The sequence below is a fragment of the Heterocephalus glaber genome, unplaced genomic scaffold (assembly GCF_053883595.1).
Source record: "Heterocephalus glaber isolate CG9 unplaced genomic scaffold, H.glaber_assembly_v1.0 deba00001594, whole genome shotgun sequence".
Classification (NCBI taxonomy): Eukaryota; Metazoa; Chordata; class Mammalia; order Rodentia; family Bathyergidae; genus Heterocephalus; species Heterocephalus glaber.
This window is the reverse complement of record NW_028258369.1, coordinates 14,959,505-14,975,584: the sequence shown is the minus strand read 5'-3', so window position 1 is coordinate 14,975,584 and position 16,080 is coordinate 14,959,505. Positions and strand designations below refer to the sequence as shown.

Genomic DNA, 16,080 nt, shown 5'->3' with positions numbered 1-16,080 from the left:
TGTCTTCCCTATGATAGTATAATATCCCTGAAAGCAGTGACTTTAAACTCATTTTCAGTAGTGCTCAATATATAGCAGGCACTGAACGGTGTCTTATATTTGCATAACATTTCAGCATTTACAAAGCATCTGATGCTGGGTATATATTATTATCTACCTATCAATGAAAATATAGTTTAGTGTGATTAAGATTACATTGTGAATAATAGCAGAGCAAGGACCTAAATCAACATTCTCTGTCTTTGAGAATAAAACTATTTTCATCCTCCCATGTGGCCTCAAAAATGCTGATACCTACTGGCAGTAATGTACGTGTTGAGAGCACAATGGTTGGCTCTGAGAAGAGGTCTTACAGAAGTTGCAATAGCAGCCAGGACTGTAGGGTGTTCACATAGGAGGCTTTGCCAATGTCCATGGCTTCCAGTGCACTGGCTATGTCAGGCAAAGAAAGGATACTAGTGCTATTGTATGCAAAACTGAAAATAGGCCTCATGGTTCCTGAGTGAAAGGAAGAGCTTGGCTGAGGGACTCACAACCTTCTTTGTTGTGGATGTCAAAGAGTTCTACCCAATTACATCCAACTACAAAGAACAGAATAACTGTCTTACTTTCCTCTTAAATTTTTATGTTGTTCCCAGTCTCAAAAGTCTTCCAAATCTACTTTTGTTCTCATTAAAATTTCTGACATGCACAGGAAGGTTCTGGGATAATCACATTCACAAACCTAACTACCCAAACAAACTCAATTGCAGACTTTCTCTGAAGTCTACTTCTAGAATCCCAGTGTCAGGATGCTCTTTCTTCTTCAAACTTGAATCAGGATTCAGCCTTTTGAGGAATCTCTTCAAACTACTCCTGGCTCCCCATGTAATTGACAGCCCAGCTTCATTTTTTTTTTTTTGGTACTGGGGATTGAACTCGGGTCCTTGCGCTTGCGCAGCAAGCATCGAAACCACTGAGCTAAATCCCCGGCCCTGCAACCCAGCTTCTTAACTGGCACCACCTACATCTTGTAAAACTGTGGAAAAGGTGCTCATTTCCATCGTTTTATCTTCCATGTTATATTGAAGGGGCCTTAAAGGAATGACTTGATGGCTTTGATGATTATTCATGTTTCACACACACACAAGTATTCTGGCTGGACTCAGTGGAAAAAGTAGGTAGTTCCTACTACTGTTGCTTAAGAGAGCCCTCTGCTGACTGAAAGGATGCATGCTCACTGTTTTTCTACAACCAGGCCTCATCCAGCCAGGTATGTCTTGCTAATAGATCCACAAGGAAGGAAATATGTCTTCTAGCACTAAGTGCACTGAGTGTCAGTGTGGCAGGTTGCCATCTAGTCATTAAGCTACGCTGTGATTTAGAAGGAAGAGATTCTACTCAGCTCAGTCTCAAGTTAAAAGCTGTCAAGGGAGACCCTGAAGAATTAAATGCCTGAATTGCTCATGTGCACACATGTTCCTGAGCAGGTCTGGGGCTCACAATGCTCTTACAAATTGAAAAGTTTGAGAAATTTCTGTTGATTTTTCAATGTTTCCCTAAAATTCCAGTATAATGATATTTGATTTAATTAAGCAGCTGATTAATCATTTATATGGGTGTATTATAATTATGATTTCTGGATTCAATTCATTGTAAGGATTTTTTTTTACAAGAAGAAAGGCAATTTATTACTCAAGAGAATATACCAATAGGCTGAGGCGGTGGAAAGAAGCACCCCAGCCATGTCCCTGCCCTAAGCAGGGGTCTGAGATGAGGCCAAGCCTGTCCAGAGCTTGGGAGAAGTTAATGGGGCTCCCTGTGGCACTGGGGAGGGACAGGCAGGGTAGGAGTGGGGCTTTGTTCTGTTAGAACCAGGAACTGCCCGCAGCTAGACTTGGCGACAGGACGGTATTAACCCTCCTGAGCCTCCTGAGCAGTCTGAGGAGGGGCTGGTGATGGAAGGCTCCCTGCAGGTGGTCACCCGAGTGTGACTCTTAACTCAGACCCCACCCCTGCACCCCAGTCCCTGTAAACATAAGAATGATCTGTGCCCTCCTCCACACCCCTCAGGACAAAATGAGGGTCCAAGACATGTGGCTGGGCTTTAAGCGGCCCAGGAGATGCTGGGCTTTTTCCTGCATGAAGAGCTGATCCTTGGTGCCCCCACAGGCCACCATCTTCCAGGCACTGATCATTGGGGCAGGTGCCGGAAAGTGGCTCTGGGACTTCTGGGCTGCCACAACCTTCTCAGGCTTGGCCTGCAGGAAGCCTTGGTTGAACAGGCTGTTGTCCTCCTTGATACTTGGCAGGGTGAGGCCAGAGGAGCTGAATGGGACATTTGTCAGCAAGAAAAGAGACTTGGGCAGTGTGGACATCATCAGCTTCACGTCCTCATCCACAATGTCAAGAGCCAGAGACTTCCAGACTTTCTTGATGGGGCTCCGCCGAAGCCCAGGTTTCCTCGTCTGCTTCTTGGGCCTCCCATCGTCCTCAACAATGAGCTCGAGGCCAGTCTCAGATCACAGCACTTCCTTCAAGTCCTCCTCCAGGTGTGGGGTCTGGGACAGGGGCTTCAGCGCCCCATACTTCTCCAGGGCATTCTTGAATGGGGTTGTTGTGTGGGCAGTGTTGTCTATGGAGTACTTCTGATCCGGGGTTACAAATGCAGCGTGCTTCTGGTGTAGGGGCGTCTTATCCCGGGGCAGGGGCATGGTGACCACCACCTTTTGGCTGCACCCTGGAGTGGATGTCAGCGAGGGGCTCTCCAGCTCCAGGGTGTCCTGTTTGTTCCAGAAGTTCAGAAACTGGGAGGGTGAGAAGGGCAGCGTCTTGACAGGTGTGCTCCTGGGGGTGAGGCTGTTGCAAGAGTCCAGAAAGGACAGGCTGGCACTGTTCTCTGTGACGGGGGACAGGGCCACACGCAGCTTGTTCTGCCGCTTGAGCATAGAAAGTGGTGTGCCAACGCCCAAGGCCCCGACCTTAGTGCTGGGGGAGGTGGGGATGAGCTTGCCCTGGCTGCTGCAGCTCAGCTCCGAGGTGGTGTGGCCGTCCAGGCGGTACTCGGTCACACTAGGACTCAAGGCAGCGGGCTGGCGGGGTGGCATTGCCTGCTGCTGATGGTGCTGGTGCTGGTGCTGGTGCTGCTGCAATGCCTGGGGCTGCATGGGGCTGCTGGCGATGCTGCCCTCTGCAGAAGGTTCCTCGGGAAGGTCAAACTTACTCAGGTCACACCACACAGCAGGGTCCGACTCAATCAAGTCCAGGGCTTCGGAGAAACTGGTGCCCACAGCAGAGATAAGGAGGTTTGCCGCCTCCACCACCCAGTTGTAGGTCAGGCTGATTTCCGGTGAGGAGCCCTCCTGGTCTTCCTGCTTGGGGAATTCCAAGGGCTCTGGTGCGAGCACTGCATCCAGCTCTGCGGGGACGGGCTCCTGCTCCTTAGCAGTAGTGGCTGCAGAAGCTTCCTCCTCACTACCCTCCTCTTCCTTCATGGCAAGGGGTGCTGGGGGGCCCCTTCATGTCCTGCCATGACGCTCCTGCCTTGGAGTCAGCTGACCCAGACTGAATCCCCTGACTTGTAAACCAACTTAAATCTCTCCTCTTTTAAGTAGAGGATGTTGGATGTACCTCAGCAACAGGAAAGCAGACTAATACAGAAAATTGAGATCACTGGTGTGACTGCACCCGACCATGTGGTTTAGAAGCCTTTGTAAATGATTAATGAAAGGAGTTTGGAAAGGTTTGGAAATGCGGGCTAGAAAAGCCCTAGAATGCTATAAACAGAGCTTAATAGGTGATTCTGGTCAGAGCTCAGAAAGCCAGAAGGTTGGTAGAAATGCATACAGTAATAGCTAGGCTTAGGATTTCAGTTGGCAACAAGGACTCCATTGGCAGTTGGACTAGAAAGAATGTGTGTTACACTCCAGAAGAAAACTTGGCTACATTTTACCATGTCCTGAAACTTGATTAAGGGCAGCGGACTAATTAATCTGGCAAAGGAAATTTCAAAACAACTCAACATTCAAACTGTGGCACAGGTACGGCTGGCTGCTTTTAGTCAAATTTTTGGAGAGAATTGGGGACAAAGAGCAGAGCAGAAAATTTGAAAACAAAACAACTTTTATGGCCCAGAAGAACTATATGTAAAGTTGAAGGCAAAAGAAGTATGGCTGCTGAAGAGATTAGCGCCATTAAAAAGAAACCAAGTTTTGTACAGGGACAAGAAAAAAGATGTCTTGAGGGGATTCCAGGAATGAGCAAGACTCTATCCACTGCTGGCTGAAGGGTGCAACAATGTCAACCTTCCATTTGGGAGTTCCTGAGCACCCGGCTCAAGAAGTACTTCCTAGGGAATTGGTTCCTTGGGATTCACTTCACTGTGCTCAACCATCCAGGCACTCAAAAGCCACTGCAGTCGTGGTCCAATGGGGACTGGCTACTGCTCAAGCTGGCAGCTGACCTTGGCATCATCCATATGATGCTGGTTTTACCAGCAAGCAGAATATAAGAGTTTTAGAGTCAAGGAGGCTTCCACTCAGATTTCAAAGGAAACCCTAGGAGGTCAATCAAAGGCAGTATATCAAAGGGTGCAGTGGAGACCCCAGGAAGTCAGAGATACCAGAAAATGGAATGCTTGCTGAAGAAAGCTGCAGGTTGTGAATAAAGCCAGCCCAGCAGCCAAGAAGGCCATAGGGGTGAGGCGACCTAAGCCCTTTGGAACGCACCAACATGTGCCCCAGGTACCAGGTATGGAGCTAGAGGACTTGATGTCTGCTTTGCTGGGTTTGGTCTTGCTTTGGGCCAATTCTTTTCTATGTCACTATTCCTCTCTTGGAATGGGAATGTTTACCCTGTGCCATTGTACCTTGGGATTATGTAACCTTTTTAATAAAGTTCACAGCTGGTAGTTTGCTTTGAGTCTCAGAAGAGACTTGGACTTTTGAAAATCTTGGAACTGTTGAGACTTTGGAACAGGGATTGTTGCATTCTGCATACATTGTTGTATGCAGGATAGTTGTATGTTAGGTAGAATTATGAACTTGTAATGTTTTTATTTGGAAAATAAGTATGGTTTAAAAAGAAATGTTGGAATGGCCAGGGATTTAGCTCAGTGGTTTCGCCACCTGCTGCACAAGCGCAAGGACCCGAGTTCTATCCCCAGTACCAAAAAAAAACAAAAGAAAAGAGAAAAGAAATGTCGGGGTGTGACATTGACAAGGGGTAGGATATGGTGGATAGTACAGAGTGTCAATTTGATTGGCTTTGAGATTTGTCTGGAGGATTGGTGGAGCACATTTCTGGGTATGTCATGGCGACATGGCCTTGGAGCTGTGTCTGTTTCCTCACCCCTTTCTCTTTGACATTCTTCCCCATTCTGCTTCTCAGCTTCCATAAACTGAGCAGCTTTTCCCCTCCACACTCTTCTGCCATGATGTTCCTGCCTTGGAGCTGACCAACCATGGACTGAATCACCTTAACAGTGAGCCAAATTAAACCTATCCTTAAGTTGTGAGTATTGGGTACTGTGTCTCAGTAGTGGGGAAGCTGATTAAGACACTTCCCCCCAATACCATTTTTCTACTACAGAATTCTAGGAAATGTAGCCTAATACATGAATGGTTTCTGTTTGTAACTGTAATACTGTGTGGCCTGGGTAGGGTAGATAGGAAAAGTTGGTGGGAATTTATTTGAGCTATTTTAAAGAATATATCGGTTAAACTGCTACCTTCCCCATATGATCTATGAATGTTGACACAGACCAAGTCTTAATTCTTGCTGTGGGCTCTGGACTGTGCAAGGCAGGATGTTTAGCAGCATACCTTCCCTGTACCCACTAGATGGCAGTAGCATCCTAGTTGTGACAACAGAAATGCCTTCAGAAATTGCCAAGTGACCTAGGTGGGCAAAACCACCCCAGATGAGAACCACTGACATAGACAATACTCTACAGAAAGCTGCACATTCAGGCTAAAAATGTTTGTACAACACAATTGTGTTAACTTGAGAATTCCAGGATGTAAAATATTAACCATTCATTCACAACTAGAGATCAACCTTGACCTTGAAGGCCTTCCCCGTTAAAGGCCCAACCTAGAGCTTTGGTCCCCTCCCATGCCCAACACCCACCCTGTCCTTATGTAGAGTTTTTAAGCCCAACTAGACTACTCACTGTTTCTCCTATATCCACACCGTGCCCTGCACTTTGCCTCCACTGTCCAAACAGTTCAACGTCACCCTTTTCTTGAGCCCTTAATGAATAGTCAAATCTTCCCTGAAACCTCCCAGGCCCTCTGTTAGAAGTGACAGTTTCTCTCTCTGAGTGTGAAACTCCTTCATCTCCTATTCCACTTTAATCATTTTCTAATTTTCATGGAAACTGAAAGTCCTCTACCTCCACTCCTAAACTCATGTGCAGGTGCACAGTCATGTCCACAGACACAAATTTTATTTATTCATATTCTCACTGAGCTATATCCCCAGCCCTTTTATTTACTTATTTTAAATTTTGAGACATGGTCTCGCTAAGTCACTGAGTTGCCCAGGCTGGGCTTACACTCGCAATCCTCCTGCCTCAGCCTCCCAGAGTGCTGGGATTACAGGTATGTTCCACCATGCTTTGTTCACAGTTTTGATTCCCTTTGACTAGGGAATATGTTAAGAAAGAGAAAGTTAGCCTTTCAATTTGAGGCACTCTTTGAAGTCTGCTGGGACAGTCTAATGTGTCCCAGAAGTAGCTGTCCCCCTCACAGAACAGCATATATCATTAGTTTCTCTGATTAACGGGAATAGAACGCAAACCAGGACCATTTAATTCAGAAAGGGCAGACCCATACAGGAGGCCTCGGTGAAAGGAGAAATTAACAGTGTTCCTATTGCCTCTCCTTTATCACCTAGTAACCTTCCCTGGAAGTGATGATACCTATTTCTTAAGTGCCCCTTCAGGGACAATCCAGGTAAACCCAAGAATCTAATGCACCTATTATGATGCCTTTGTTTACATGAGTGTCATTACAAGGTGTGATCAAAAATACAGTGAATGCTGCTGCCAATGCTATCAAGGGAAAGGCAGGCTCGGCTTGTAAAAACATGACAGTGTGTCCTCCTTCACTTTATTCACAGTACCTGGCACTGTGAGCCTTCTGGCTCTTCCCCAAAGTCAAAATGACCACAGAAACTAAATATTTTGAATGGATTCAGGACATCGAGGTAGCCACAACAACACAACTACAGAGGACTCATGAAAGGGGACTTTCAGAGTTGCTTCAGAGAGCAGCAAGAACGAAGGGATAATTGTGTTCAAAGCAAGAGGGAGCCTTTTGAGAGAGATCCAATGGCAATGTGTCTTTTACTGTACTGATTTTTTTTTTACTTAATTACACACCATATTGTTTGATCACGATTTGTATCAAGGAGATTGTTCTCAATTAGGATCCACTACTCTGTGTCATTTTTCTTAAGGGCTGTGCAGTAAGCCATTGTACAGACGCTATATTTAAACTACTGGTTCTCAGCCACAGGTGATTTTGCCCCTATCCCTACCCACCTAGAAAGACAGTTGGCCATGTTTGGAAACATTTTTATTGTGAAAACTAGGGGTAGATGTTATTCACATCTAGTGGGTTTAGGCCAGTGACATTGTTAAACATCATACGCTGCACAGGACAGTTCTCCCCACAGAAGAAAGAACTGGCCATCCAAAATGTCAGCAGTTGTCAAGATTTTAAAAACTCAATTTAAACAGCCCATGATTAATAGATATTTCAACTGTTTGTAACTTGTCTTTAAAAATAATGCTGCATAATATTTCATCTTACCAATATATAATAATTTCCTTATATGTAATTTCCAGATATATAATCATTCCCTCATTGCTTTGAATATTTTGTTCCTTTTTAAAAATCTGTCCTGGGATAAACATTTGTATGCTAAGCCTTTGTTCATTCTTAGAGTTGTTTTTCAGGAAATTATTAGATTCATAGAAGAAGGATTACTGGATTAAAGGGGAATAACTTCTTTCTCTGAAATTACATGGAGCTCTTATTGCTATCATAAATGGAATATCTCCCCTATTACATCTGATTATTGCTTTTATGCAAACACAAGTGGTTGACTTTTACATAGTTATTTTCTATGCAGCCATTTACTTAAGGTTGACACTCTTAGTATCATGGAGTATGCATAGGGGTGTCTTAGAGATGGGAGTAGCTTTAGCTTCTTTCCTGTAATCTGTTAGTTTCATCCCCAAATAATATGAAATCAACAAATATGCTAAAATCCATGTGCTTCATTGGAGCCACAATTTCAGAACCAGTCCTGAGACTTCCTCTCTCCTCCAATCATACCACCAAAGCCTGATTCAGCCACTGTGGAGATTTCTTTTATTATATTACCTACAAATAACTTTTCCTACATATGTAACTGTTATTTATTAGTGCCTTCAAAGCTTCCAGGACCATATTAAATTGTGATGGTGCTGGTAGACAGTCCTGTCCTTTCTCACATTAGTAGGACTATGGCTGACTTCTCAGTGTTAAATATGACCTAAGATGTCCATTGAACAATACAATCTTTACGATAAATGATGAAGTATCATTTCCTGGTTTTCCTAGAATGTTTGCTTTCTTTGCAGAAATGGACATTGAATTTAATCAAGCTTCTCTTTCAGCCTCGATTCAGCCCACTTGGTATGATTTGCTTTTTAAAATGGCGCAGATCAAGCTAGTAGAAACAGGCAGTGTGGGCGACAGGAGGTCTGAATACAGTGGTAAGTTTTAGGCATGAATCACTAGGGCCTTCCTTTCTTCTACAGGATATCATTCAGGCATTGCCTGCAAATGCTGCTGGCTACCAACCAGGAATTATGAGTGTGGCTTTTATGATGGGCACACCCTTGGAAATAGGGTGGTTTTGTTCTCCTAAGGAAAATCAAAGAACCTACTGAGGCTTGTAGTGAAAATTAAAAAAAAAAAAAAAGCACTTCTCAGCCTAATAGTGTAATGGACAAGGCCACCCTAAAATGTCCCTGTGATGCAGGTGTGATGGCTCAGTCTAGACAGCTCTTTCATAAAAGAGTAACCAACCATTTCAGTTTTGTTCTTTGTTTCTGATCATTTTTAACTATCTAATACTAAATAAAGTATGGCATTGGGCCTGACTAGGTATAGGGTAACTACAAAATTATTCTACCCATAACTTACTGTTCAAGCCTTTTGAAAACAATCCTTCCCAGAGTCTAACCTCTGGGCAGGAAATTCTGAAAGTGCATCTGTCTACTTTGTCTTGTGATCATCACTTCATGTATGCCTTCTTTTGCTACTGGCAGGCAAGTTTCTAACAGAGAATTCAGTTATCTAAACCTAAGAGCTATATTTTTAAAAATTATTAGATATTAACTCAGTAAAATGAGGCTCTGGTTCTTATTTACTCATAGAATCATAATATTTCTGACTTGGAAAGTCATTTAGACCAACATTTCTCACATTTTAATGTATATGTTAATCACCGGATGATGATGTTGCAATGCAGCTCTGGAGTGGAGGGTGAAGATTCCAGAAGATACTGCTGGTTCATGGGTTACACGCTGTGGTAATAAGAATCTTACAGAATAATATTCTCCACATTTCTTTGATCACATATCACTACAAGTTTTTGTAAATTAAGCATGCATTAAAATATTAGTTATATTTTACACTAATGTATTAGTCCAGCATAATTTCATTTTTATTTAAAGAAACAGCATTATTTCTAGGACCATTGATCCTGATAACACCCCTATTATGTGAACATGCAGCGCAGCTTGTGTTACACTGGGCATAAGAAATTCTCCCTGATCCAGGAAGCATATCTGATCTATCATTTGTTTTGTATCTATATGTGTTTGGAGGTATGAAAAAAACTAATTTTTTTTGTAGTATTGGGAATTGAATCCAGAGCCTTCACACCAAGCTGCATCTATAGCCTTTTTTTTTTTTTGGGCAGCATCTTGCTACGTCCCTAAATTGCCCAAGGTGGGCTTGAACTTGAGACCCTCCTGCCTCAGCCTCCTGAAAGTGCTGGAATTATAGGCAAACACCACCACACTCAGCTCTAACCTTTCTTATCATTGTGGAATTTCCTATCATTGGAAAGGGTCTGACTTCCTTTACATATAAAGAATTCCTCTAAAACAGTAAGAATAATAGCAATAAGAATAAACTTTGGCGAGCCCTGCCAAACTTTAGTTTAGCTTGAAAAAGAAGTACTTATAGTTCACACACTATTGAAAACATAGCACAATAAAAAAGAGCCAAAGGTATAAATATCTATGATGAACAAATGTTTTAAAATGAAAAGAAAATCAACCTCACTCAGATAAGAGAAATATAAATTAAAACTACCATGAGGCATTGTTTCTCACCTGTCAAAATGGTAAAAATTTAAAAGTCAAGTAAATACACTGTGTTGGTGATGTTGAGGGAAAATGGGTACCTTCATGCAACACTGTGGTAATGCCAACTGTTATGATCATCATGACAGATGCTTAGTGAGGTCATTACAAATTAGTTTTTTAAGGAATACTGAGAAAATGCTAACAGTATAATATTAGGTTTAAAAAGATGCAATATATATCTAACGTGATACTAGAAAAAACAGTACCAGAAGAAAACACAACAAACCATAATAAAAGCTGTTTGTGGATGGTAACATAAGAGATGATCCTAATTTGTCTTTTCTACTACCCAGCATTTGCAAAATTTATGAGCCTGTGTAATTTACATAATAGTCTGGGGAGGAGGTGGTGTCAGCACACAGGTGGACCTGGCTTTAAATTGCAGTTTAGAAGTTCACAGTAAGACATAGTTGAGCCCCTGGCTTAGCTACACTCCTAGGGAAAACTGATGTAGTCATTTCTCACGATTCGAGGTAGTTATGTTCTACAAAGTTGCTATGATCACTGAATTAATGAATATGGAACCACTGCTCCTAGGGGAATATGGGACTCAAAGGCTGGGGCTGTAGCTCAGTGGTAGAGTACTTGGCTTAGTGTGCAAGAGACAGGCAGGAAAGAAAGAAGGGAGGGTGGGAAAAGAAAGAGAAAGAGCATGTGGAAGGAAGGAGAAAGAAAAAGAAGGCTGAAAGACAGAGGAAAATAGAAAAGAAAGAAAAAGGAAAGAAAGAAAAGAAAGCAGAAGGAAGGAGGGAGGGAGGGAAGGAAGGGAGGGCAGGCAGACAGGCAGGCAAAAGAAATACAGGATTGGGTTCCTTCAAGCCTCTGATCATATTTTTGGCAACCTATCAATATATGACTGTGTTCTGTGTATTTCTGTCCAGTGACACCTTATGTAATAGATACAGTACTTTTGATTAATTAACAGTGAACTCAGCCTGAGAGAGGACAGCCCCGAAAAGTGCTGCAATTTATACCTGAACGAAGTTTATTGAACATACACATTTTCTCCATCAGAAAAGGCACATTAACAGCCCCACTGGGCTTAGAAATACTAGATGGCACTCCTGTACTATGCTTGGGAGTCATTTTAAATCATGAAATTGCCAACAAAAAAGCATACAAACTTTAAAAATGTGGCGCTAAGACTGTGAAAGGGACATTTGGTTGAGTTATCACAGCCAAAGCAAGAAAGCAGAGCATCGCCTTGTTCCTGCTGGGATCACAAACAGTGGACAATTCAAATTTTTTGCTACTCTGCAAATCTCCACGAATTACTGGGAAAGCTCCAGCAGTACTGATTTGGGAGATACCAATAACTTTTCAAAGTAGGTAAATTCATAAATACAGAATCTGTAAATAATGAGGATCAACTGGAATTACAGCTACAGTTTTAAGGAAAGTCCTTAATCAAAAAGAAAGGGCCGAACATCAATATTCTGCAGCTGAACTTCATCACAGAGCTGTTTAAAGTTAAGCACCTCACGATTTATAAAAGCACTCTCCCCAGAAGGCACTTTCCATAATGGAAATGCAAGCAATATGATTCATTCTTCAGTTTATTGGATATATTTATTGTCTTCAACAATAACCATCTCTGTTTATTATTCAATGAAATTCAGCCAGTAGTTACTGAGACTCTCCAGGTGGAGGGCATGGAGACGTGCGGGATGATCTCAGTGAAAGCAGTTTATAATCAGCCCCCGTGGGAGAAGGGAGGGGAGACTGAGGCAATTCCCAACTCCAGTACAAGTCAGAGAGAATACAATCGAGGCCACCATTTAGGTACAACAAATGTGAGACTGGTAAAAATACAATGCTATGAGGATCAAAGGCGGGAGAAAGAGTATCCTTTTGGGACTGTCTAGAAAAGTTAACAGAGATAATTATATTTGAAAAGATCTTGAAGGATTAGTAAGATGTAACTGGAGCCACGGAAAGACATGTTCTGGGAATCGAGTGGGAACCAGCTCAGGTGTAGGGAAGGCAGCGTCCTCTGATATGTTAACTGGCAAGCAAATGGCTAAATGAAAAAAGAAGACAGGTCCAGCCACCCTAATCTTGTTTCTAGAAACTTCTTGGTTCATTCTACACTGTGGTGGTTAACTCTTTCCCTGTTCATCCCGCCCCTTTTTTTTTGGTACCGGGGATCGAACTCGGGTCCTTGAGCTTGCACAGCAGGCGGCGAAACCACTGAGCTAAATCCCCAGCCCCTCGCTCACCTTCTTAACTATACTACATATGAAGACAAGCAGGGATCAGATCTCATTCTTCTTTAGCCTCACTCCCTGTGCCTTCTTCCAACACTCTCGACACACAACACACATCTAACATAGGAAAGATCAACCTACACCAACGCCTGTGTCTGGCCCATCTTCAGTAAATATTTACCCAGTCACTATTGGCTTGGCAAACACATTAAGCCTTTAACAGGCCTGGACTGTTTACTAAGAATACAGGTTGTTCTCATGGAGCAAATGACTAAACTTTGCAACAGGAAGTAACTGTGTGGAGAAGGGAATCGTTCAAAGTGCCACAATTTTATATTCCCCTTTTTTTCCATATTTAACTAAAATTAAACATTAGGTACTTAACAGAATCTCCAAATTTTGTGACTGAACTTGTAAATGCATAAGCGTGTCTTTAGAAATCCTAATGTTTAGGTTCGATGGTATTTTGGTCCCTTGACTCTAATTTCCTAGAATTTAACACAAATATTTATTGAGTTCTTGGATTGTCTTTTGAAGTTTATAATATACCATGTGAGCTTAAGCATTTCTGAATATTCTTGCACGGAAACAATTTTCTATATAAAATTATTAGTTTCTTTTATCTCCAATAAATTATTTTAATTATAAAAATATTTTAAGAAGCCAATTCTTCCTCTTTAGTCACTGCTCAAATATGAATGTCTCCAGGGCTGGGAATTTAGCTCAGTGGTTCCGGCGCCTGCCTCACAAGTGAAAGGTCCCGAGTTCGATCTCTGGTACCAAAAAGAGAAAAAAAAAGGAATGTCTCCAGTGGCAGGAATTCAATAACTATTAAGAAGAATAAATATTTAAATTTGAGTATATTTCAGGTAAAATAGGTATTACAATTCTATAGTAGTCTGTAGCTAGAAATGTATCTATTAATTTCAGCCTATTGTTTATTCATTACTTTTAAAATGGAATTTTATATTAGAATTAGGAATCAAGTTTTGCCAGGCGTGGTGGCACATGCCTGTGATCCCAGCATTCAGGAGGCTGAGGCAGGAGGATTGCTGCAAGTTCAAGGCCAGCATGGGCTACATAGAGTTCAAGGTCAGCCTGAACTACATAGCAAGACCCTGTCTCAAAAAACAAAAAACAAAAAAATCAAGTTTTCAAATACACACTTTTGCAGTCAAACTATTATACTTACTGTTTCAAAACCTCGATGTGGGTGATCAGGAAATCCTCCAGGTCTACCTCCTTTGAACTCATCAAACAGTAAAAATGGATCCAGATTTTTTAACTAAAATAAAAATAACATCCAGCAAATTAGATATGCCTTTTAACCCATGCTACCAGGGCTACATTCAGGAGCAAATCTAGAAAAATTCATTGAAAACTCCATAGCCAGTGAGCAAACTTTTGCAATGAAAATTGCTTTGAGAAAGAACCCCTCCTATATACACACATGGAGATTCACTGATTATATCAGAGTTGACATTCTCTGAGAACAGCCTAGAGCAGACAAACATTTCATGGTCATCTAAGATGTAAATAATCAAGTACAAACAAGATCAGTCTGTATCCCAAACAGATTCATAACAGCGTGGGGGAATAGATGAGAAAATCAATTATTGCAATGTGAGCATAAACATCGGGAGGAAGACAACTTTACACATATGAGAATGGAGTGGGATCCTGGAAGGCGCTACTAGGGAGGTGGCCCTGGAGCTGGGTCTTCAAGTAAATGTAGGGAAAAGGGGGAGAAGGAAGGGTATTTCAGGGCGAAGAGCAAAGAAACAGCCTGGCATGCTTGAAGACATGCAAGGGAACTACTCTGTTGGGAAAAATGAGGCACATGGAATTATGATGCAAGACAGGCAGAGGGAGAGAGGTCAAATATTAAAAACATTTGGATCTTATCCTGAAGGTGATGGGTTTTAATCAGGGGTTGAGGTCATCAGATTTTAAAAGATCACTCTATGCAGAGAGAAGGGACCTAAAATGTGTCATGTACATGCACCACCTCCCCATGAGGAGTGTCATCATTATGTGTCACAAACATGTATTAATAAAAATAAAAATTAAAAACAAAACAAAAGACCACTCTATGAAAGATAATTTGGTAAGGGCAGGTAGGAGAAGAATATTGAAAAGTTCATTTCAATAGTTTGATACGAAAAATTAAGATGTATCATGTACAGTACAAATCCCCTATGATGAATGTTATCATTATGTATATCTAAAATGTACCAATAAAATTAATTTTTTAAAAAAAGAACAAAGGCAACAGCAGTAGTGATGGGGAGTGGCTGAGTGAGTGGGTAGATATGGGGGGGAAAGGATGAGCATTCGATGGCCCCTCAAACTTGTAGCTTTGGTGCCTAGGAAGACTGTAGGGCCACTAACCAGCTGAAGGAATGTAAGAGAAGCAAAATAAAAGATAGATAATAGGAAGTAGGGAGACTTTTTTCAAATGAGAAGAGCATCAAGAGATGGAAGGAGGAGGAGGAAGGGGAGAAAAAAGAATTGAGATGTGTTATGTACATGGACCAATTCTACACGAAGAATGTAATCACTGTGTACTGCAAACATGCACTAATAAAAAATCAAAACTAGGAGAAAAAAGAGAACCAGCAGCCTTGAAATAGCTATGGTAATTTAATTTTAGGCCACACTGAGTTTGACATTTCTACATAAATGTTACCTATATGAATTGGAAATACTAGTGTCTGTGTACATTATATTATGCAAAGAGTAGGTGGTCACAGAACACAGACCTCAAGCTCAAAAAAGAGGTACAAACAAATATGCTGTCCTCAGTATATCTTCATGATTACCTTGGTTATTCTTGACCATTTGTTAAACTATAGAAATTTTAGAAAATTTATCAAATTCTATGAATAAAGATGTTGGACTTTTATTGGAATTGATTTGAACCTATGGATCAATTTGAGAAGAACTGACACATAAATGTTTATATAATAACATATTATTTATATAATAGTTTTCCTATTTATAAAGACAGCTGTCTCCACTTAAAAAGGTCTTTTAAAATGTCCCTCAATAGGATTTATAATTTTCCTCATAGAGGTTTTGCATATATTTTTCAATTTTTTCTAGCTAACATATTTAATGATATTATAAACACCATTTTAAATTATCTTTTGAACAGTTTGCTGCTGGGGATTAGAAATACGAATAGAAAAGTGATTTTGAACACTGCTAAACTGTCACTCATTTTAATAGTTCATCTGTAGCTTCTTTGGGGTTTTCTTTATAAGATATTCATATCGCCAGTGCATTCTGCCAATAAGCTTTTCCCCTAGCTGACATGGTGGCATATGCCTGTACTCTGAGCACTCGGGAAGCTGAGGCAGAAGGATTGCCAGTTCAAGACCAACCTGCGCTACATACCAAGTTAAAGGCCAACTTGGACTACATAATAAGACCCTGTCTCAATCCACCCCTCCTCAAAAA

The 16,080-nt window shown here is 41.5% G+C and overlaps 2 protein-coding genes and 1 pseudogene across 13 annotated transcripts in view; 1 reads left to right on the top strand and 2 right to left on the bottom strand.

Moving 5' to 3' along the window:
• Pir (pirin) overlaps window positions 1-16,080 on the bottom strand; it is a 104,542-nt gene that overhangs the window by 77,080 nt on the left and 11,382 nt on the right. For 5 of the 8 annotated variants that reach the window (XM_004866096.4, XM_004866097.4, XM_087193715.1 and 2 more), the window contains exon 3: window positions 13,811-13,903. The exons of the other annotated variants lie outside the window; for them this stretch is intronic. In XM_004866096.4, coding sequence (XP_004866153.1) covers window positions 13,811-13,903 — 93 coding nt within the window. The remainder of the gene's footprint in view (window positions 1-13,810; window positions 13,904-16,080) is intronic. 8 annotated transcript variants of the gene reach the window in all.
• LOC106007835 (myb-related protein B pseudogene) lies at window positions 1,913-3,652 on the bottom strand (annotated as a pseudogene).
• Window positions 4,567-16,080, top strand: part of Bmx (BMX non-receptor tyrosine kinase) — an 80,969-nt gene continuing 69,455 nt past the window's right edge. For 3 of the 5 annotated variants that reach the window (XM_087193713.1, XM_087193708.1, XM_087193707.1), the window contains exon 1: window positions 4,567-4,728. In XM_087193713.1, coding sequence (XP_087049839.1) covers window positions 4,711-4,728 — 18 coding nt within the window. In that variant the 5' untranslated portion in view covers window positions 4,567-4,710. The remainder of the gene's footprint in view (window positions 4,729-16,080) is intronic. The other 2 variants (XM_087193712.1, XM_087193710.1) reach the window with 2 other exon arrangements.